The 21,914-nt window shown below is 43.4% G+C and overlaps 1 protein-coding gene across 1 annotated transcript in view; it reads right to left on the bottom strand.

Moving 5' to 3' along the window:
* ARHGAP35 (Rho GTPase activating protein 35) overlaps positions 1-21,914 on the bottom strand; it is a 68,327-nt gene that overhangs the window by 30,975 nt on the left and 15,438 nt on the right. The window contains exons 2-3 of the mRNA XM_063312430.1: positions 11,522-15,412; positions 4,086-4,230 (exon numbers count right to left, since the gene is read on the bottom strand). Of these exons, the coding sequence (XP_063168500.1) occupies positions 4,086-4,230; positions 11,522-15,214 (3,838 nt within the window). The 5' untranslated portion in view covers positions 15,215-15,412. The remainder of the gene's footprint in view (positions 1-4,085; positions 4,231-11,521; positions 15,413-21,914) is intronic.

Here is a 21,914-nt window from a genome sequence, read left to right as displayed (position 1 = left end):
TCAGAAACCATTCGAACTTATGACAGTGCTGAGCGAGAGTTTTCGAAGTTCAAGCCATTGCAGTGTCCCCGCAGTCACATGATTGCGATCCAGGCACTTGGCAACCGACTCACATGACATTTGATTGCCATCTGTGACCTTCCTTGCTGGCTTCCCACAAGCAAAGTCAATGGGGAAGCCAGCAGGGAAGGTCGCAAGTCGCTCTGGTAAGTCGCTCACACTCTCTCCTGCCTGGAAGCAGCCACTTACCTGCCTGCTTGCAAGCCACCTGGGGCTTGCTTAACAACCCATGATCCTCACTTAATGGGATCCTCACTTAACAGCCACAAGGAGTGCCGGAATTGCCATCACTAGTGATGCAGTCACGTGACGTGCTTTATGACCACACCGGTTAGCGATGGAAACTCCAGTCCCAATTGCATCTTAACTGATGTGATGGAGGGTGAGGGCAACCTTGGGGGACAGAGGGAAGAGATGCTGCTGGGGAACAATCAGATAAAAGGGAAGGGAGTCTGAGACACCCTGAACACTCAAGCGAAAAAGAGGGAGGGCAGGAGATTTGTACTGTCAGACTTGCAAGATTCTGTTCACGTAGCCTTACGATAAAGTCGGATTAGTTCATCTGGTTGTGTTTCCTGTCTGGTTTACTGGGAAGGGCTGACAACCAAGGACTACCTGTATTATACAGCATCCTGAGGTGGCCTGGCTCACAGTTAATGAAAAACAGTAATGTGGTTGGCTGGTTTTTGGTTTAGTAACAACCCAGCCTCTGTGGGTTATTGCTATCTGCAAATCAGCTCACTATGGCTTGTGCAACAAACCGCGGACAGAGTCCGGATTTGCATTTGGCATTAGGCCCCAGACATTCAGTGGCCTGTGCTTCTCTAAATACGATGACATCCAGAAATGCAAACTCATCGTGCCTAGTGCAAGGCTTGTGCCTATAAACTTGAAGCATGGTTTCTGTAAGTATGAAAAGAATTTAAAATAGTCTTGTTAGCCCCTTCTCTACTTCAACAACCTTCTACTCTTGGTTAAGGTTCTGACAGTGAACTGTTACACAACAAGAAAGAAAAGAGAATATTACAGCATTTAACATTCTGCATCAGAAAAGGGATTATCTGTAGTATATCTACAGAGTATTTCTATTCTATAGAAATCCCAGTGACTAGGATTTAAAAATACAGAAATCTTTTTAAAGAGATAATACTGTAGCTATTTATACAGCATTCTCTGAATACGTTGCCATCAAATAGATTAAAAGGGACTGAAGAAAGCAGCTTTTGGTGTAACATGAAAAAAGCTTTCCAACTGCATGAGGCACCAGTAACAGTCAGCAAAGAACAGGCATCGCTGTGCTGCAAGAGAGAAACACCTAAATTCTTCTGGCAGTTCAACACTTAGGTTATCTCTACGTAATTAACCAAGTGAAGGCCATATGGCAGCAATAGCTACAGAGCACTATGAAGTCCAAACTCAAATCCTATCAAAAGACATAATGTCTTCCAAGCAATTTTAGAAACAACTGGGCCATCCGCTGCCTGCCTAAGCAGAGGAAGTAAAAAAAAAATAATTTTAATTCAACAGTTACATGGACAAATCATTTGTTTCTGAACCAGTGTGCTGGGACTTTCTTTCTTATTTATTCCCTTCCTGAGTTCATTTTTTATTTCCTCTGCTTAGGCAGGCAGTGGATGGCCCAGTTGTCTTTTTTTAATAATGTGTTATTTGCTCACCGAATCCAGGATACAGCACGATAAAACCCTTTCATTTTGCTCCATTACCAAAGGCTGTTAGAGCCTGAAGTGAGGCAGAAGCAGAGAAAAGCCCCATGCCAATTAGGAGCCCCTGACTTCGTTCTTAGCTGCGCAAGCATGAGTATTATCACAATTAAGCAGGGGGGGAGCACAGTCTACAATTTCAAGCCACCAAAAAATTGCCCAAGCGACTCTGAAAGCTTGAGAAACTGAAGGAGAGTGCAAATCTGAGGTCTCCTCTGTGTTACCAAGGGCTGCTGACCTTAGGACAGCCGCCTCTGAATGGAAGACCGCCAGGTAGCTCTACACAGGGGCGCAGGACCTGCAGCGCCAGAGGCACACGTGGCCCTGGCCCCCCTCTCCGTAGCCCTCAGAGCACCCTCTGACCACAATTACGGAAAAGTAATAGCGGTTTCTCTTCATTAAGATGAAGGAAATAGATGAACACGGAAGTGCACACCTTGGAATAGGTATATCGCGCTTAAAAGAAAAAAAAAAGGAAAACCCCAAACTCCACCAGACCCAGCCTTGCTCACCTAAGCAACGTGGCCCCACCGCTCTGTGGCTGCCACTCCCCTTAAGTGCAAACCTGAACCATTAAAACGCTGCCTTCCTGCTCCAAACGGTGCAGGAAGGCAGTACGGAACATGGGGCTCGTGGGACCCTCTCTCCCAGGAGTCCAGACTTCCCTTCCAATACTCAGCGTTCTAATGAAGAGTCCTCCTTCCCTACTCATCCTGCCCCCATCCTGTGTTTCTTCCCCTAAATACTTCCCCCTAAACCTGCTAACTCTCTCAGGTGCTCAAACGCTCCTTCCGTGGTGACCGAGGAGTTTACACGCTGAAAAATGAAGACACTCCAAGCATGCGAAATAATACCACCTAGTTTAGCATGACAACTATCACAGATCCAATTTTTATAAATTGTTCACCCTCTCTTCTTGAGAAGTTGCCACTATTAGAACTACTGGAGCAGAGAGTTTACAGGAAGATAAACTGACGGCGGTGCTACCTTAAAGCGTGAACGATTTTGCTGGAGAGGGTTCCTCTCAGGCAAAGAATTCCACGTCACTGTCCTGTGTTGGCAAATGGAGACTCAGTCTGCCCGAGGGACGCTAAATGGGAAAACTGCAGCTTAGCTTTGCCAAAGAAGTGCTTCTTCCTGACATGAACATTTGCACACAGAGAAGCCGAGAGAGTAAAAACAGAAAAGACCAGCGTCCTCAGAGAAGACAGACACGCTGTTTTCTTGGCTATCCCAACATCTCAAAACCAAAACCCCATTGCTTCAAGAAACACGACTTTTTCAATCGGAAACAAATCATGGTCTAAATTATTAGCAAGCTTTCCCTCAGCCAAGCTTGGCCAACTCCTAGCAACTATACACCCACGTAGTTTTCTTGGCAACAACGTGGGAATGGTTTGCCACCACCTCATTCTGGGATGTCTTTCTACAGCTCTGGGATTTGCCAGCGGTCACCCATCCAGGTATTAACCAAGCCTGACCCTGCTTAGCTCCCAGCTGCCAATATCTGAACTGTTATAAGGGGCCAGAAACCAAGAGTTGAGCGTGAACGTAAGCGATTATCATAGCTCTGGAAGTAGGATGATACTACTCAAAACTACACCACCAACGTTCTCAACGCAGAAGTTTCAGAGCTGCAAAATGAAATGGAAAGCCCTAAAAAAGGACAGAATAACAATGCCAGGATCAGGCGATCAGAAGGCTAGGAAGGATTTCTTTGACAAGCCAGCAACGGGGTGAGGGAGAAATATTCCTCATCTGACCAATGCCACTGCAAGTACTATCAAGTTATTTCATCTTCAGTTAGCTAGTCAGGAGGGAAAAAAAAGTTATAGCTTGTTGGTAAAAAAGTATGAAGATTTAAATATAAAAAGTGTTTTTGAATCTTCAGTCCAATAACATTCAAAACATTACAATATATAAATCACCTACAGACAGCTGACATCAAGGTGGCATAGTTAAAAGCTTGCACAGCAAGATCCTTCAGCAAACTGTCACTCTTTACTAACCATGCTAATATAGTTGTGGCAATTAATACAGAGGTCACAGATGGCTGTAGTTTTCCAAAAAGGTGTGCATATCCCCCTTTCTCATTCTTTAAAAGTCACAGTGTACCATTGGGCTTATTGTACACAAAGTGTAATACAGAACTGAGATATTATTTTATCAACAGTTTTCGCAATGACCGAAATAAATCTGTCACATCTCCAGAAAAGATTAGAAGATGGGGAAATATCTAACCAGCCAGTCTATCCCAAAATCTCAAACATTCAATGACTACCACTTGCTACAAAGGCACCTTACCTGTTGCTTCAATGTATTCAATGCATCTCTCAATAAAAATAGGAATGGGCTTCTCTGGGGTCACTACAGTGGTCAAAGGCACCCCAAAATAGTTGCTCTCCCATGTAGTCTTTGTGATAGATGGTCGAGGCTTAGGCTTTGGTTTCTGTAGAAAATAATTAATCAGAATTAGTAGAGCCAGAAATGTATGGTTACAAAAAGAAGAAGGAAGGTGGTCTATTTTACTGCCTGACGATGATAAAGCCCCAGATTTCGCTTAAAAGCCCTTTGTCTGATTAGACAAACAGGAGTTCTGTTTCTGAAAGCATGAGCTGCCGTTAAATAATGTTTGGCATAAGTTACGCTTGCAACATGCGATATGAGAGCCAATGTAGACTAGCGGTTAAGACGTCAGACTAGGTGCAGGGCGATCCAGATTCCAATCCATCCTCAGCCATGGAATCTCTCTGGTAACTCTCAGCCCATCCTACCTCACAGGCTTGTGGTTGTGGAAAAAAGGGAGAGAAGGAAGCTCTGAGTATGCCACCATGAATTCCTGAAGGCAGGAATCTAATGAATAAATAATACCAGTTGGAAAATGTTATGTAAAAAGTAAAAAACCATCAGGAGATATGACGCTGTCACAGCACAAGCCACAAAAAATAGGCTCAGCACAACAAAAATAATTATGAACGTATTTATACACTTGAGTGACAGAGAATATAGAACAGCAGCAAATGTCAAATACAGCAAAAGAGAACAAGGAAGATGCCGCTCTGCTTCCTTCAGATTAAGATAATATGATTCAGGTCACACACTATTTGTTTGGAAAGTAATGCTATGAAAGGTATTTTTTGGACAAAGAACAGCAAGCAATTAATGTTGCTTAAATAGGGTTGGCTGAGACTGAAACCGTGTTTCAAGACCAGCTTAGAACAACAGTGGCAAGATCCAGTAGACTCACCGGTGACGTAGGAGACTGGCAGCAGCTGAGTATCTTACCGCCGAACTATGATCCACGGAGAAGAAAACAGAGGGACAAAACCCACTGAGCAGGGACTGCATAAGAGGCGGATTAAGTCCCTGAACCAGAGCCGTGATCCAAACCACTCTTTCAGAAGTACAATTAATTGCCTTCACCAAAAAAGAAAGATGACTGGCTGAGACAGTCATGGAACTTCCACATCAAATGCAGCTTTGGATGTAAAGAGGTGAGGGAGCAGGGTTAACAGGCAAGCATTTCTCATAAACAGCTCTTTAACCCTAGAACTTGCCCAGTGAAACTACTGCAAATCTCAAATCACTGAGTGACAGGAACAAGTCTGCATCATATGTGGTTTTGTAGACCCACTCTCTCTCTCTCTCTATGCGAAGGACAAGAGAGAGAGAGAGAGAGAGAGAGAGAGAGAGAGAGAGAGAGAGAGACCATTACATTTTATCACAAAAATAGTAATTTGCAACATTTTCTCAAGATGAGGAAGTTGGCAGGAAACCTGAGGAGATGAACCTACCGCAATAATTGAAAAGCAACAATAGGTAGGGTAGGACTCAATTACAATGAGGGTTACAAAATACAAGGACAGATGTTTTGTTATTTTGAGCCCCCCCCCAAAATAAGAAATTAGTGGCCCAGATGAAATAGCATCCCTTGAGGACATCTACTGAACCATGCGGCCCCAGGAAACTCCTCACCCTCTCCATTGTCTATTTCCTGTTTAGTCTATTTCCATACAACTTCCTCTTCTAGAGTTCTGGGGACAGATGGATATTTTGAACAATACTGGTTTGTAACAAGGGAAGGGGGGAGCGTAACAATTTATTTTCAGACAACGGTACAGAAAGAACATTTCTGTACAAAGATACCAGATATTTTAACAAGAAAGTAAGCCAGGTAACCAAAGCTTAATAAGAGCTTAGACTCCATCTCTTCCTAATGAATAAACCATTCATCAGCCAAAGTATAATTCAATGCAATTTGTTGGCTCAATCAGATCTAAAGTGGTTGGAAGCTTTCTATCGGGTATATGCAGGCAAAAAAGCCAAGGGATATTGTCACTATTGTGACTGGCTTCAAGGAACAAAATCATACACTGAAGTCCTTTGACAAATCTGTATTAAGTGAGCCTGCCATGTGATTCTTTTCCCTGCTGTGAAACAGTGGATGTTGGAAAAGCCTGCTCACCCCAGCAGATTACATTTCAAGATTAAACAAGGCACCCAGACTCACCTCTTAGAAAGATGCTGGTACTAATGCTTTCCGATACTGCTTACTACTACAGAGATTCCATTATTAATGAATAAATCCAAAAGGTAACATAAGCAGCAATACATATTTGATCATGGCTGTAAGTGGCAACAAAAGAAGCCAGCTTTTAGAAAGCGCTGGTGATTTACAATCAGTACTTCAGCTATACAAGCTAAAAAAACAAAGTATTATTATGTCTCAGTCGGTGAAAAGCTTGCACAGTAGAAGGAATGCTGAATACAAATCTTGATGCTCTAACTCTCGTACTTTTTAGGGATAGTACAGGTAGTCCTCACTTAACCCCCACAATCGGGACCAGAATTTCGGTTGCTAAGCAAAGCAGTCATTAAGCAAATCCAACCTGATTTTACAACCTTTTTTGTGGCAGTCATTAAGAGAATCACTGTGGTTGCTAAGCGAACCATGTAGTCGTTAAGTGAATCACGTGGTTCCCCATTGATTTTGCTTGCCAGAAGCTGGCCAGGAAGGTTGAAAATGGCGATCACGTGACCATGGGATGCTGCGACGGTCATAAATGCAAACCAATTGCCAAGCACCCAAATTGTGATCATGTGGCCATGGGGGATGCTGCAATGGTCGTAAGTGTGAGGACCGGTTGTAAGTTGTTTTTTCAGCACTGTTGTAAGTCCAAACCATCACTAAATGAACGGTTATTAAGCGAGGAATGCTTGTATTTCAAGAACTGACAATGAAGCAAAATAGAATTGGGACTTAGGAGACAACCTAATTTTCCTGATAAGAGCGCTCTAGGACAACTGAAAAGCTAGAACATCTCAGAGAGATAGTCTAACATGCTCCAGGATGGTGTTTCCCTAGCTTCATTCTTAACCATAAAGAGCTGTGCAAAAACAGACATTCAAGGCTAGCAAGAGAATGATGAAGGAAATACATTTAAAGGAATATACTCGGAAAAACTGCAAGATGTATCCATTCCCACTGACTGTCCTAATATCTTTCAGTCCACAGGGTTCTGCTTTGAGGCACAGTCAGAGGCCAATAACAATTGGGTGAGGGAGGGAACAAGTTCAATGGTACAGAACAGCTGTGTAGACCGAAATCGCTTCTAGTCATCCCCTATTAAAAAGATGGGGGTTAGCAAGTTATGGGAAAGATGTACTGTAACTGGAGAGCTGCTGTTATAGAGTAGATCATACCAGATCTAGATGGATTTGGAATAAGGAAACAGCTTAAATACTTACAAGTCATAGCTGGGCCCCCAACTAATGCTCAGTTGTCCAAAGGGTTAAGAATCCAGGCTGCTGCTGGAAATGCCACTGCTTCAGAGCTTGCCAGATGTCTAGTGGTTCAACGCACCGCCCTCAGCCAGGCATGTGTGTATCATTAGGGAACCATTAAAGTGTTTAATAGTTGGGGCAGGCACTCAGTGAAGAGAATATAACACAATTCCAAAGATTATCTTCATTCAGTCTAGCTAACTCTTCCCTTGAAAAACACTTTAAAGAATTGTCTGCACCACATACACACATCTCCTTGAATGTTAGCTCTGGGGGAAGGACAAGCACACGAGCCACGTCACAGATTTATTAATATTAAGTGGCATCTTTCAGAACTGCCTGTGGCTACTGGAGACAGTGGAAATGCCCTCTTACATGCTGGATCAGGAAGACGATGTCTGCATTGATTATAAAGGCCGTGTGCTTCCTTTTGCTTACACTTTCTAGAACAGCAGCAGGTTTTTAATGTGATCTCAGCATTGGCACAAAGCTTGCCACCAAACTACTGCAGTAAACAATATTTATAATTTATTAATAAGATAAAGACTCATTTGGAATCTGTCTTGGCTATTTTGCTTCCTGGCTTGTGGCCATGGAGAAAGGGAGAAGCGTCATGCTGTAAAGAATACACAACATAAGCATCACACTAGCAAAGACCCACAAGGACGCCTAAAACCATTTTTAATTAAATTATCCAAAAAGGAAATAGTAAAAAATAGGCTTGCCTACAATGCAGGAAGGTATGTAATGAAATGAAAGATGAGGCATTGCCTAAGATACATAGAGGAAGACATATTTTTAAAAGTGGCCTTCTAACAAGAGGGCTGCTGGAGGAGGGTGCATTATGATGTCCTCCTCCTCTGCTAGCCCACTTGACTCCTGGGCCAGCTCTGGTCTGGAGGAAGAGCTTGCCTCTTTCCATACCAAGAAAGGAAAGAGGGATGGACAGCCTGCCTCTCCTCTGCAAGCCTGCTCTTGCACCAGGATGAGATATCCCCTATCCTACGCAGTGACCAAAGGCTGATGACACCGCTCTAATGAAAAGAGGAGATATTTCAAGTGGAAAAGAGTCTTAATTCTACACATTCCAGTTGGAAAAACAGTAGTCAGTTATGGCTAGAAGTAAAAGGTGACAAAAAATGCTTGTTCTATCACTTAGGAGTTCTCTTGGATCAATTTTCTTTCAGATGTGAATCAATCTGAATAGTAAAAAGTTTGGGGGTTTTAGTAAGTTCCCTTAAGCAGACGCTATATTTTGCTTGTAGGTTTCCCATAGATATCTAGTTATCCATCCTTAGCTACATCCAAGCTCTTCATCTAGCAAGACACTTAGACTTTTGCTAGACAGGGCTGGCATAATCGCTGCAGTCTGGTTTTTAATACGGCTGGCAATATAAGAGACTGTGCATGTTCAGCTGACTTGCCTCAGCAATGATCTAGGCCAATTAATATTTTGGGATAATGAAAATTGTAAACTTTCTTAATTACCTTCTACAGAAGGAATGAACTAGACCTTCAGTTTTGAGTCCATTGCCATTAGGATTCTCCTGTTATATTTAAGTGGAAAGAGTATAGCGAATTCAATCAGTTTTTATACAGAAGTGGCTCACACCATATGCTGAATCAGCTGTTAAACTTACAGCTCAGGAATGCAGATTAAAAGGCAAATGATTTATCATGAAAAAAATCAATGTGACAGAAGCAATTAGAAATCCATGACACAGTCATCTGAGAACAGGCCTAATGAAGCAGCAAGGCACTCCAAGACTTAAATATGTAGGCCATATTAAGTTTGCAATATGGCTTATAGCAATTATTTTGGCAAGCTGCCTGTATGCACATTGAAGAAAAAGGATGGACCCAAAGCCTGTTTTACCTATGAATAAACTACACACCCACTTTTATAACACATTTCTTGGACTCAGGGAAATAATCCCAAACTATGACTGAGCTATGAAGACGGCCTCACATCCCTGAAACATGTACAAAGGTTGAGGAATAAATGAAGACTAAGGGTGCATTTTAGAGAACGCTTCGTCATGAAAGACTCAGCATGGCAATGAATATCCTTCACTCCAAAATCTACTTGCGTATTTCCCAAAGAGCAATAGGTTAACAAAAATCTCAGGTTATTTAAACCTTTTCTCAGCTTTAAAACTTTACCAACTGGGCCCGCTTGTCTATTTGTGCTCCCCCTGCTGATTATGAAGCAGGCCAGCAACTTCCCCATCTCCCAGCCTCTTCCACCCTGAATGTATTCCAATGAGCAGTTTTTGTTCATTTCCTGATGGTAAGCTGGAACTTCTGCAAGCTGCTGAAAGAGCTTTGCTGACCATTTCCTCCCTCCTGACACCTAACTTTACCCTCTTCCTTTCACTGACAGTTCAAACAGATGGCTTGATACAAAAAAAGGAGCCTAGAGGGTTTTACTGTCCCAGACAGTAATGGAAGAGTTAATAATATTCACATCCTTTCTAATCAAGAGTTGTTTTCCAGTTAGGAGATCTAAGACACCACTGTAGACTCAGGAAGAAGGGTAGCTCTCTAAAAAAAGGCTTTCAGCTTTCACTACTCTCAGCTCCCAATATATACAGCCATCATGTGATTTTAAAGTAAAACATAATAGTTTTTTTTCTAAGAAGCAAGCTCTGAATCATTATTCAAGCTTTTCCTAATAGAGGGCATTTTTAAAAAAACTATCTGGCTTGCCTTTGTTTTTTTTTTCCTCTTCTAGTAACAGGGCTCTCCTGCCAATGAAGAGAAGTCCACCCTGCTGGCAGTGGGACAGCTGCTGCAAGTATGAAATCACCACGGTTTTGTAAAGCAGCCACAGCATTGTTTAAAGAGACCAAAGCCCTTCCATGAAAGAAAGGAATCCTTTCTGGTGTCATTTAAAACTCCTCAACAAAACTACAGATTAAGAAAAAAAAATAATCAAATTTGAAATGAAAACATACAGATATATCTGCCACTTCCTATTTACATTAAAACCTGTCATTTACTGCACGTTTTAGATGGAATGTTAAAAACCATTTCACTCAGAACAGTAGAGAGGTTAAGTTTACACACAAAGTCCATATTGTATACTTTACAACTAGCTCTTCAAAATTCATCACTTTCAAAAGGGCCAGCTGCTTCTTCGTATATTGCTTTCTGAAGCTGGGCTTAAGAGAGAAATGTGGAATCTTACATGAAAACATAATATATTAATATCTAATTAGAATGCATTCCTTGTAATTGCTGAACAGACACACAAACTTTAACTCTGATCAGGGATTATTGGGACGTTATTGGTGGCCACTGTCTCAGACTGCAAAGGACAGAGTCTTCTGAGAATTTATTTGTGTAGGAGATCTGTATCCCACCTTTTCTGTATAACGCAAGGGGCAGTGTAATAGTACCCCTTCCTTATACTTCCCCCACAACCACCACCCTGTGAGATGGGCTGGGGTGAGAACAAGAGTGACTGATCTAAGGTCACCCAGTTGGTGTCTGTGCCTAAGGGAGGACTAGAACTCGTGGTCCCCTGGGTTCTAGTCCAGCACCTGAATTTCATACCAAAACGCTTTCAAATCAAACCCTGAAAATATTTTTTGTCACCCTTTAACATACGTTCCTAATGACTTCTCAAATATAGACACTTCTGAACAGGAAATGAACTGTCCATATCTTTCAGGGATATGCAGCACTATATTCCAAAACTCCCAAAATACAGATACCCCGCTGTTCTAAAATCACAGCCCACTCCTAATTCTTTTTCACGAACGGACAAACAACTGGATCAGGACTCCAAAATGCATAATCTTGGGGTGTGCAGAGTTTTCTGCATTTGAGGCTGAGCCCTCTGCTCTCCCTCCCACAGACACTGGGTTTCCAAAGAACTCAGCTGAAAGTAAATGGCTGTCAAACAACACAAGTTGAAGTCAGAAACATTCACAGACATACACACACGTTACCTTGGTTGTTCTCCTCAAGCTACGCAAGATATTTCTTTTCCTTGGGTCTTCATCAGTAGTCTCGTAGGGAATTACAGCATTATCTCCTTTATAACCTTGGGAAGTCTGGTCTTCCTCTTTCTTCCGAATGGGCCCCAATTCATCGTCGCTCCCTATACTGAAACTGGTCCTGAAACTGGCAAATCGGCCAAGTCTCGTGCATCTTGTCCGATACAGCACCGGTTTACTAATTATGGATACTTTGCGACCACGCTCTAACGAGCTAGTGTCCATTTCACTGTCTGACCCATTGCCGCTACCGTTGGACTGTGTTTTGTTTATGTTACGAATGGTGATGATTTTGCCTTGGGTGCTGTCGTGAGGCACAGAATAGATATTTTCCTCCTCGTTCCTTGGTTTTACCACGGCATCCATTGGTTCTGCGTAATCAGAAGGGTCAAAGCCATCGGTAGGTGGCCAGCTACTAGAAGACACAGGTTTCCGTTGTCCTTCTCTATGTCCTTGCTCCAAATAAGAGAGATCCCCCTTGGTGATATCAAAATGGACAGGGGGCTTTGGCTTCACTGGTGGAGGTACTTTGTTGTTGAGTTTGCTTTCAAAAGTGCTCATAGCAGAAAAGACAGAAAGCCCATCGTTCCCCTCCAGTTCCATGGAAAGTTTGGAAAGATCTTTGGACAGGGTGGGCGTGGACGTGTCATCTCTGAAAGGGCTGTAGGTCGCAGGCTCAATATCTTCTTCTGAATCCTGAAGACTGGAATTGCAGAGAGGGGAGCCAGCCCGGGGAGAATTAAACACTTCTTCCGCGGTGCTGCAGGCCTCGGCAGCATTGTCATACATGTGCGTAGCTTCAATGATGTTTTTTCTCTCCACAACATCCTTGAAAAACAAGTGAAAAATCTCTAGCTTATGTTGAGGCTGACCGCATGGGATGCCTGTAAACTTTCCTTCTATGTCCTGGGCGATTTCCTCCCCCTCTATCAACTGTTCTCTACTTAAATCGTTGTCCAGAACATCTATTGAACCATCAGTGAGCGCCACAATCTGAACAGGGATGATATCCTGTACTTCACAAAGAAAGGCACGCAGCATAGCCAAAGATGCCTTACGCTTAGCCGAGTAAAACAAAACGTAACCATGGACCAACCAGCTTTTTCTAATGCTAAAGGCGGAATGGAAAGAGAGCAAGGAGAGTTCTATGCGCCGCTTGTGTGGTCCTATGGGATATTCAAGTAACACAGCATTACTGCTTCCAGAAGGGGAAGGCCGACAGGTCTGGGGCTGAAGGATAGGCAGGAGGACATCATCTGCATTAAAAGGGTCTCCACACAACAAGCACATTACAATCCGAAGGTCGGCATCAGCCAGGTCTTTAATGCTGGCCGTCGAGCTCACAAGATTCAAGTTGCGCTTGGAGTCCAGCAAGCCTTTCAGGACCTGACTGACCTGCTTTTCATGGATGTTGCGCCCGTACCCTATGCCAGCAGAAGCCGGGTCAAGGAACACGCACTGCAGTTTACTAGCCACCTGCTGGCCCTGCTGTACTAAGCTGTGTAGGGTTTCTCCACCGGCATCCCCTCTCTTGTTCACCAGAATGAGGGTAAGAGGAAGATGGGCTAGGTGATTGTCCCTTCGGCTGAGCGTTGACTCTCTGCTCTTCTCAATACTTTCAACGACGTAAGACAAGGACTCCTTGGAGTTATAAAGGCAGAGGCAACCGTGGGGCTGAAATGTGGGCGTCTGGAAAGAATTAACCGGGAGCCTGACGTTGCCCTCTATCGGTCTCAAGGAGAGCTCGTACATCTTCCCGTCTATCACGTACTTGTCATCGTTGGTGCAAAGGGCTCGAATCTCGTTGGCCAGCTCACGCGCAAGTCCATCTTTGCCGAGGATGACTAAGTTGATCCTATCTATGCTGGAATCTGAAAGCAGGTTTTTCTGATTGCGATCCGATGGCCTTATAAACCTGGAGCTTATTAGCTGCTCTATTTTAGCATCTATGCAAGCAGGGCAGCTGGGACAGGTTTCTTTTGTTGGATGATAGACAAAATGAATGTGCTTCAGTATCAGGGCATCTCGTTCGGCTTGCAGCTTTTGCAATGCTTTAAATCTCTGCTCCTCACCCAGCACGTCCTGGATGACACCCATCTTTTCTTTGCTAGGTTTGGCATCAAGCTCCAGTTCATAGAAGAGCTCTGAATATTCTAGGAGCAGTTCCTGGAACTCCTCCTTGGCTTTCTCAATAATTTGTTTTTGATGCCTGCTGTAAATATCCATGTACACAGACTCTTCTAGCCACATATAAAAATCCTCGTTCATGATGAAACTGCGAGCTTCTTCCCAAGGTTTTCCGGGTGTGATGAAAGGGGAAGTCTCCAAATTCTCTTTGAAAGCCCTCCTCATCTCTGCCCTTTTCCTCTCGTTCCTCAGCTTCTCCAGATGGGCCTCGTAGAGCTGCTGTGCAGGCGGGGTATCCATCACGTCGAACGGAATGCGATCGTTCTCCATGTTGTCTACGTGGCTGGTGGTGTCCCAGGGCGTCTCCTCGAGAACGACAAACCACTTTAGGAAGTCCGGCTTAGTCTCCAGCAGCTTCTCCACTTTGATGCAGCTTAGGTGGTTTATTTCATCTAGATTTGGAATGAGGGCGTCCAAAGCAAGGGGCAACATGGCAAGGTACATCTTCCTCCGGCGCTCTATATGCTCTTGTTTGAGGCGATAAATGTGCTGCAGGAAAAGCTTCTTGGCTTTTTGCGTCCCTTCCAAATAGACATACTCCTGATATTCCGGAGAGGACTGCATCTTCCGTGAGACATTTGACCAAGTTTCATTGTGGTTTTTAACAATACGGCTCACCAGCCACTCATACTTGTCTTTTGCAGCAGCGATCTGTTGGCTCTGCTGCTTCAAAGCCTCAAAGTAAGGGATGATCTTGGTCTTTCCCCTGCTTTTGTCGATCAGCTGCACTAAAGTGCCGAAGGCCAAGTCAACGTTTACATTAGACCTGGCAGAGGTCTCCACCACCTGAAGGTTCTTTTTACTTAAGGCAAAAGTATGCGCATCTCTAATGTACCGCTCCACACCTTCATCACATTTTGTCAGAACCACCACCGTGGGCTTTTTTGTCTTGGTGAGTTGATTGTATAGGTTTGAAACGAACTTGAGCTGTTCATCAAAGTTCCTGTTCATGCCCCTGCTGACGTCGATGCAGAGAAGGAAGCCATCGACCAGGAGCTTCCCGTCGGGCATCTGCTTCTGCTCAAAGTCCTGCTCCAGTCCAAGCTGATCAGTGCAAAAGTACATGAGCTTCTCAGCTGACGCAAGTTTGGTGGCAGCTGCCCTTTTGATGTAGGGCTGCAGGGCGGTGCTGCGGTGAGGCTGAAAAGTCTGGTCGTCGATAAACTCAGTCTGCTCCACGACATGCATTTTACATTCCACACAGTCCTCCAAAGAACGCACAACTTCCCCCCAGTACAAAAAGTGGTCATTGTTAACAACCCTCCCTCCAAAGTCACTGGTACTGAGAACCGAAGTGTGGTCCAAATGGAAATCGTCCGCTCTCGGCCGTACAAACCGATTGCACAGGCAGGACTTCCCAATGCCACACTGCCCTTTCTCTTTCTCGGTCCCAGACAACCCCACCACACTGATGTTGTAGGTGGGAATGCGAACATCTTGCTTCCTTGCCATCATCATCGTCCAAACATCCTGTTAGACGTGGCTGCCTCCGAGGATATTAGTGTTCTCCCGTGCAATCTCAGAATGGTGGGGGGCACCGCTGGCAGTTCATGCGAATGACGACCAACACAGCAAGGACGGCTGTTCCGACTCTTGGTGCACCGCCGGCAGCTCAGCTGTCACTGACCCTCACAGCTGGATGCTCAGCATTTTTCCCTGAAAGAAAAGAGAAACAAGAACGCCTCAGGACGACTGAAGTCACAACACAGGTAATCTTTAGTACAAGTGGAAAATTAAATCATAAAAAGGCACAGGCTTTAAAAGTGCCAGAAAGAAGGAAGAAATAGCTCCTTCAAGCTAGCTTGCAGGCTGCACCTTGAAAAGTATCCGTGCAATCATCTCTCTCGCGCTCGCGCGCTCTTGCCAAAAACAAACTAAGAGAACCTCTTCCCCTTTAGACCCAGCTCCCCTCTTTACAGTGGAGAAGCAACGGATGGGCTCACAAAGCAACACCAGGAGCGGAGAGGGGCCCTTCCAAAGGCAGCTTCTCCACCCCTTCCTTACAGAAAAGGAACAGCTCATGGTTAGCGGTAGCAAACACGAGAGCGTGCTCTTTGATAGCATCTGACGAATAAGGCACTTATTCATCTTGCAGGCTGCTCTCAAGCCACTGTCCCAGGAGGCAGAGATGTCCTCTCCTTCTCCTTCTTTTATTCTTTGCACCAGGAAGAAAAAGGAAGCACTTTCTCCAGAAGACCCAGCAGAGCAACATTCCAAAAGCCACTTGTGCGCGCACTCTCTCTCTCTCTCTCTTCCAGAGAGCCTGCAGAAGGGAAACCCCTGCACACCGACCGAGGAAGTCATTTTGAGCTGGGCTTCTGTTTGTTTGTTTGTTCTTCTGGGAAGCAAGAAGGAAAACGGCCTGCCCACAATGCCACAGTGCCACCCTGTTTAAGCCCAGGGACAATGCCATGGAGGCTGCAGCTGAGATAAAGGAGCGCCTGATGCAAATGAGCCTTAAGGTTGGTCCCTGGCAATTTCCCTCCCCGTCCTGCAGAGGAGGGGAATGCAGCACATGGCGATATAGGACGGAAAGCCGGCAGAGTGTGGAAAGGAAGGGAGAGCGAGATGACACAAATGGGACTTGTATTTTTAAATCTGAGCGATGGAGTCACCTTCTCTTGGCAACAATCCTGTATTTTTAGTACTCTCCTGACAGGCAGAAATGGGCAGATACAGCTTTTCTAGCATCACTGCAAACATTCCCTAACAGGGAATTACGGGAAGACAAGAGTCCAGGCAGAGGGGAAAAAAACAACCGTACGCATTCTAGCTGCCACTCACACACTACATGGTGCTCCTCGCGCTTGAACAGGCTAAGTTACTATGCTGTTGCAGCACGAGATTGCCTTCTTTTCAGCCGCCACCCACCCACACACGGTAGGAGGGTATGAATGTTAATTACACTAGAACCATCCCCAACACAGCCCAGCTTTCATAAATATAGATCAGTGGAGTGGGGAACCAAGTGGGCATTCTTACTTGAGACCCCTCTGCCAGAAATACACATAAACGTTGTGCGTCTTTTACTTTCACAGAGTAACAAACAGTACGATCACAATGCAAAGCTTTTTTTTAATATTCTATCTTGCGTTCCCAATAACTGCCAGAGATGTTTGTGTCTAGATGTGACAAGAAATGGGTTTTTAGGTTTGGGGCTTCTTTAAACTCCAAGCTGCCCAAAACATAAGAGGAATTTAAATGCAACAGCTTTTGTACAAGACTACAATGATTGGTAGCCTCCTTAGAATTGTGGGTTTTGTTCCTTTAAAAATTTTGATGGTCTTTGTTGAAATTTGGTAAGTTTTGCAGTTAATACTTTCCACTGAAAATGTGGGGTTAGCAGCACTTGGATCTTAGACTGTTTTCTGCTGGCAGATTCAAGAGACTGTATTTCCAAAGCACTAGAAATGCTTTCTTGAAAGAGAAAAATTGCACATAACTCAGCCCTGAAGTATCTGTTATCTTGCTTTGTGCAATTTCAAATGCTGAAGATGGAGGATCCCAGCAAGAATATTGGGCAACACCACTTCCAAATTTTCCTGAAACAACACATTCGTAAAAGAAGCTGACTAGATAGGCTACTGAACAAAAGAATAACAATCCTCACTCTCTAAGCAAACCATTACACAAATAAAATGACATGAAAACAGCTACGTGGGTCAACTTCATATATGGGTTTATCTTGTAGTTAAAATATTAATTTCAGTGGATGAGAAGGCAGTGGTGAAATGCTGGCTAGGAATGGAGAGATCCAGGTTCTCAACCACAGAAGCTCCCTAGGTGACGTTGGGCCAGCCATGCTCTCTCAGCCCAACCTACCTCAAAAAGTTGCTTTTGTGGGAATACATTAAAGGAAGATCCTCATGTAAGACACTGTAAGCTCTTGGAAGAAAAGATGAATATACATCAAATAAATAAACAAAACAATACCGCATCCGTAGATCTGTGAGAATCAGCTACATAACTGCTTGTCATCTGCAAGCTATAAGCTTTCTTTTACAGCCTGACTATAAAACAGTTAAAATACCGTAGCATCAACAAGAAGATGCCGGAAAAGCAAACCCACTTAAGAGCACAGCCTGAAGTGGTAAAAATAACTGAACAACTGCTATAAGACTATAGCTTAACCTTCCTCAACTCGGCCCCTTCGAGTAGTATTGGCTTACAACTGTCCTTATCCTCTGGCTGGGCTCAACACATCTGGAGGGCACCAAGTTGGGGAACACGGATCTCATGTTTCTTCTTCCAAATTACTGAATGGTTCATGTTTTTGTTTTAGGGTTCAAGAATGGCAGTTTGTTCTTCTTGTGTAAAGAGAACAAAGTGGATTAGTGTATTGTGATAGGTCAACCAGAATTTGAGTGTGAACACAGACGTTAATTAAAAAGCAGTAAGCAATTTGTCTCAGCTCTAGCAATTCTGAAATATATTAGGCATGGTAATCTGGTGGGTGTACTCTAAAATAGATTTAATCTGTTATTGATGCTTTAAAATGGGGGGGGGGATTGACATCAGGACAACAGTGCTGGCCTCCAGAGTTATTACTGATCGCAGATTCTGAATCTGCAGTCAGTATAAAATATCTTTTGCTCTGATCATTGAATTATGCTGCTTAACTAGTTCTTCATTCAGAATGGATTAAGAAAGACAAAGGGTTGCTCTAAGTTTCTAATGCTATTGTATATTTGATTTAGAAAAAGAAACCTGGAGCATTTGATCCTAAGTACATTCCATTTTTCTAAGCCACAGTTTAAAAATCAGCTGAGTCACCAGATAAAACATTCTGAACTCTTAAAAAAAGTGGGAAGGAGGAAGCTGGCACACACTAGAAATTCAAACCTGCTCTGAATCTGACCAAGGGTTTATCCTAAGAACAAGTACACCTCAAAAGGTAGCTGTGATCTTAACCAGCTCCATTCTCCACTGAGTAGCCTAGAAGGCTGGGTTTTTCACATATCCAGAAGAAAAAAATTATAATCAATTAAATTTTCAGGACTGAAGAAATATAATCATGTTATGATTTTGCTACATCTGTACAACCAGCCTGCACATTTAAAGAATATTTATAAGCTACGGAGCTGCTATTGTTGGAAAGAGGCAGAAGCTTCTACAAGACAAATCAGCAAAATGATATACCCCTCTTCTTAAGGAAAAAGGCAGCAGGGTATTATTCCACCATTAAAAAAGATGTGGGAGACACTTTATTAAATGAAACAGTAAAAATAACAGTGATATGATATACCTAATGAGGGCAAGTAAGTTCTCCAATTTGGAAAACTGCCAGTAAGCAATTCTCTGCTAAAATATTTACAGGAGCTTAATGAAGTCTTGTGGCTTTCTTGTGTCTCAACTTGGCTGCTTGATAATACTGTGCCGGCAAGTTTCCTACCAAGAAAAGTTTTAACATTGGAAAGAACTGCACTTCAAGTGTTCCAACATCTAACAGCTTGAAAAGCAGCTGAAATCTGCTTTATCCCATCCTGGTTCCTCCTATAATCTTCCTGACTGCTTAAGTATGACCATCCTTGCTGCTCTCCTTAACCTTGCAGGGATTTGCACAATGTCAGATAAACAATTCAAGTTTTTATTACTATTTAGCAAATACAGAGAGCCTCTCTATAAAACACTTTATTTTACATGAATTGCTTTTTGAGGATACAAACATGAAAGCCAGATTCAAATGTACAAAATAAGGAAGTAATATCTTAAGCCATTCATGGGGAATGACCAGTACACTGAAGATTTCCATCTAGCTCCCTTGATATCTTCTTGTCCCGGTTTCACCACCACCATCCCGTATGGACTGGCCCGCACCAGCATGAAGAGCTTCATACCTACAACCAGTACTAAGTACTCAAAGTAGCAAATAAGCAACCCCGAAGAATCTTATGAGTAATATATACGTACCTAAGTATGCTCTAGAGCAGTGTTTTCCAAACTGGGCCACTTTTAAGATGTGTGGATTTCAACCCCCAGAATTCCCATACTGGCTGGGGAATTCTGGGAGTTGAAGTCCACACATCTTAAAAGTGGCCCAGTTTGAAAAACACTGCTCTAAAAGAAGAACCTAGGCAGTCTCACATGAAAAGTGGACGAAAATGCAGCTAGGAGTATTATTTTGTGTGGGAAGGAGAACAGAACATGGCATTTTCATGGGGAAGCCACTCAAATATATCTTAAGCCAGAAACTTATTGAAAATACAACCTCTGAAAAATATGCATAAGATTATACTGATAGTTGTTCGCATATTTTCTACTGCTTGATTACATTTTGCATATCAATTAGAAAAAAGCGACATGGATCACAGAAGACATTGCCAGATGAAACACACCTTTCCGAAAGAGAGAACAGAGAATGCTTCTTTTAAGCTGGCACTCAAGATCTAGAGTTTGACGAACTAACCCATTTTTTTTAACAATGCTGACCAATCAGGGACATATTTTTAGCAAATTCGTAATCATCCACAAATTAACTTCCAAATATCCCACATTCTGGGGCCCAGTACTGAATGCTCCTTTTTATAAAACATGACACTGTGGCTGGATTTACATTCTAATATGCCAGGTTTTTAAAAATATCATTCCTTGACTAAGCCAGAATTGGATTCTATATCAGGCTAAGCCATAAACCATAGTTTACAAATCCTGATGGAGGATTCACGCATCAGGCTAAGCCAGGGATGGGCAAGTTTTGGATGGGCATGTGTGATCAGGTGCGATGGAGCAGCTGAGGCCCCAAATGGGTGGTTCTATATCATGTACGTCAGCAGGGCAGGACTTCGAGGGGAAGTTTGTGGGGTTTTGTTTTATTAATTGTGCTATGCCTAATTCATGGCCAGGACAACAGTTTCATTTGTCTTCTACCTCAAAAGTTAGGGATATGTGTCATGAGTTTTCAGAAGTCATGACAGACGGGAGGGCTCCAAGGGCTACTGGCTGCCCACCCTTAAGCTAAATCCAAAGCACATCACGGTCTTGGTGTGATCTGTGAATCTAGCCAATCGCAAACGCATGAACCACCGCCAACCCTACTTAATCCTCCACTGAGTCCAAGAAGAACAACTTTATACGATCATGTTTTATTGTTAAGGAACAAGTAACACTTCCCTACCACAAGCAGCTCAAGACTAAATTAACTTTCCTGTCTGCTGGGTACTCTTCTTAACCCAAAGCAAACACATCCCCGTCGAGCCCTTTCTTTAAGCTTACCACAAATTAACTTAATTTAAGGGCACTTGTTCTGCAAACAACATTGGTGATATTTGTATTGAATGCTGACTTTCCGCTTGGTGTGGTTTAAGTGTTCAAAATTACATGCTGTTAAAAATCACTTTTAATAAAGCAAACGCCAAATGAGCCTGAGAGCACAACAGCGCCAGAGGTGCCGCTTCAGTCCACTGAATATACTGTATACCTAACAATGGGGAAAGGAGCACCTCGCAGAGCTGTCAATTTTCTCGCTGCACTATGGCGGCTCAAGTGTAGAAAATCTCTGAAATGGGTCATTTGTATCTTTGGAAAGGCTGATTTAAGCCCCTAACCATCTGGATCTGAAACGTTTAATCTCAGGCAACAGATGGGCTGTTCTCAGATGGAGGACATACTTGAGCTTTCAGACCAGGCACCTAACGCCAAAGTCAACCTAGCTCTGGAACCATGTGGAAATTCACTGACCGAAGTGGGGGAACCAAATACGGGAGCCACTCTCACTGGCTTTGCTACTACAGGACGTGATCTTCCATCACGAATTAGGAAAAGTACACTGAATGGGCGTGCAGACCATTTTAAACCTGAAGCATTCTGAGTCCCAAACAGGGGTTCCTGTTTAGCGCAACTATTCCAAAGCTGTTCTGGCTGTTCCAGAAGCGTTCTGAAACGCCATACAACCACTTCAGCTTAAAATGCTTTGTGCACCCCTATAAATATCAATTTAATAAATATAAAGTTGATATTTATTAAACTTCTATGCCACCTAATCTGAAGTAACACATGGCAGGTTACAACACAAGAAGCTACACAATTAAAACTGCCCAGCAAAGAACAGCACAAGACAACAGAGAAATTGTGTGCCAGCTGTGGAGACCAAACAGCCAATCCCATCAATACATGTCACAATCCAAAAGTCCTGCAGAAGAGCTCTGCCTTAACAGCCGTG

This window comes from Candoia aspera, chromosome 10 (genome assembly GCF_035149785.1).
Source record: "Candoia aspera isolate rCanAsp1 chromosome 10, rCanAsp1.hap2, whole genome shotgun sequence".
Classification (NCBI taxonomy): Eukaryota; Metazoa; Chordata; class Lepidosauria; order Squamata; family Boidae; genus Candoia; species Candoia aspera.
Note: the sequence above shows the minus strand (reverse complement) of the source record. Positions and strands in the feature narration are given on the sequence as shown.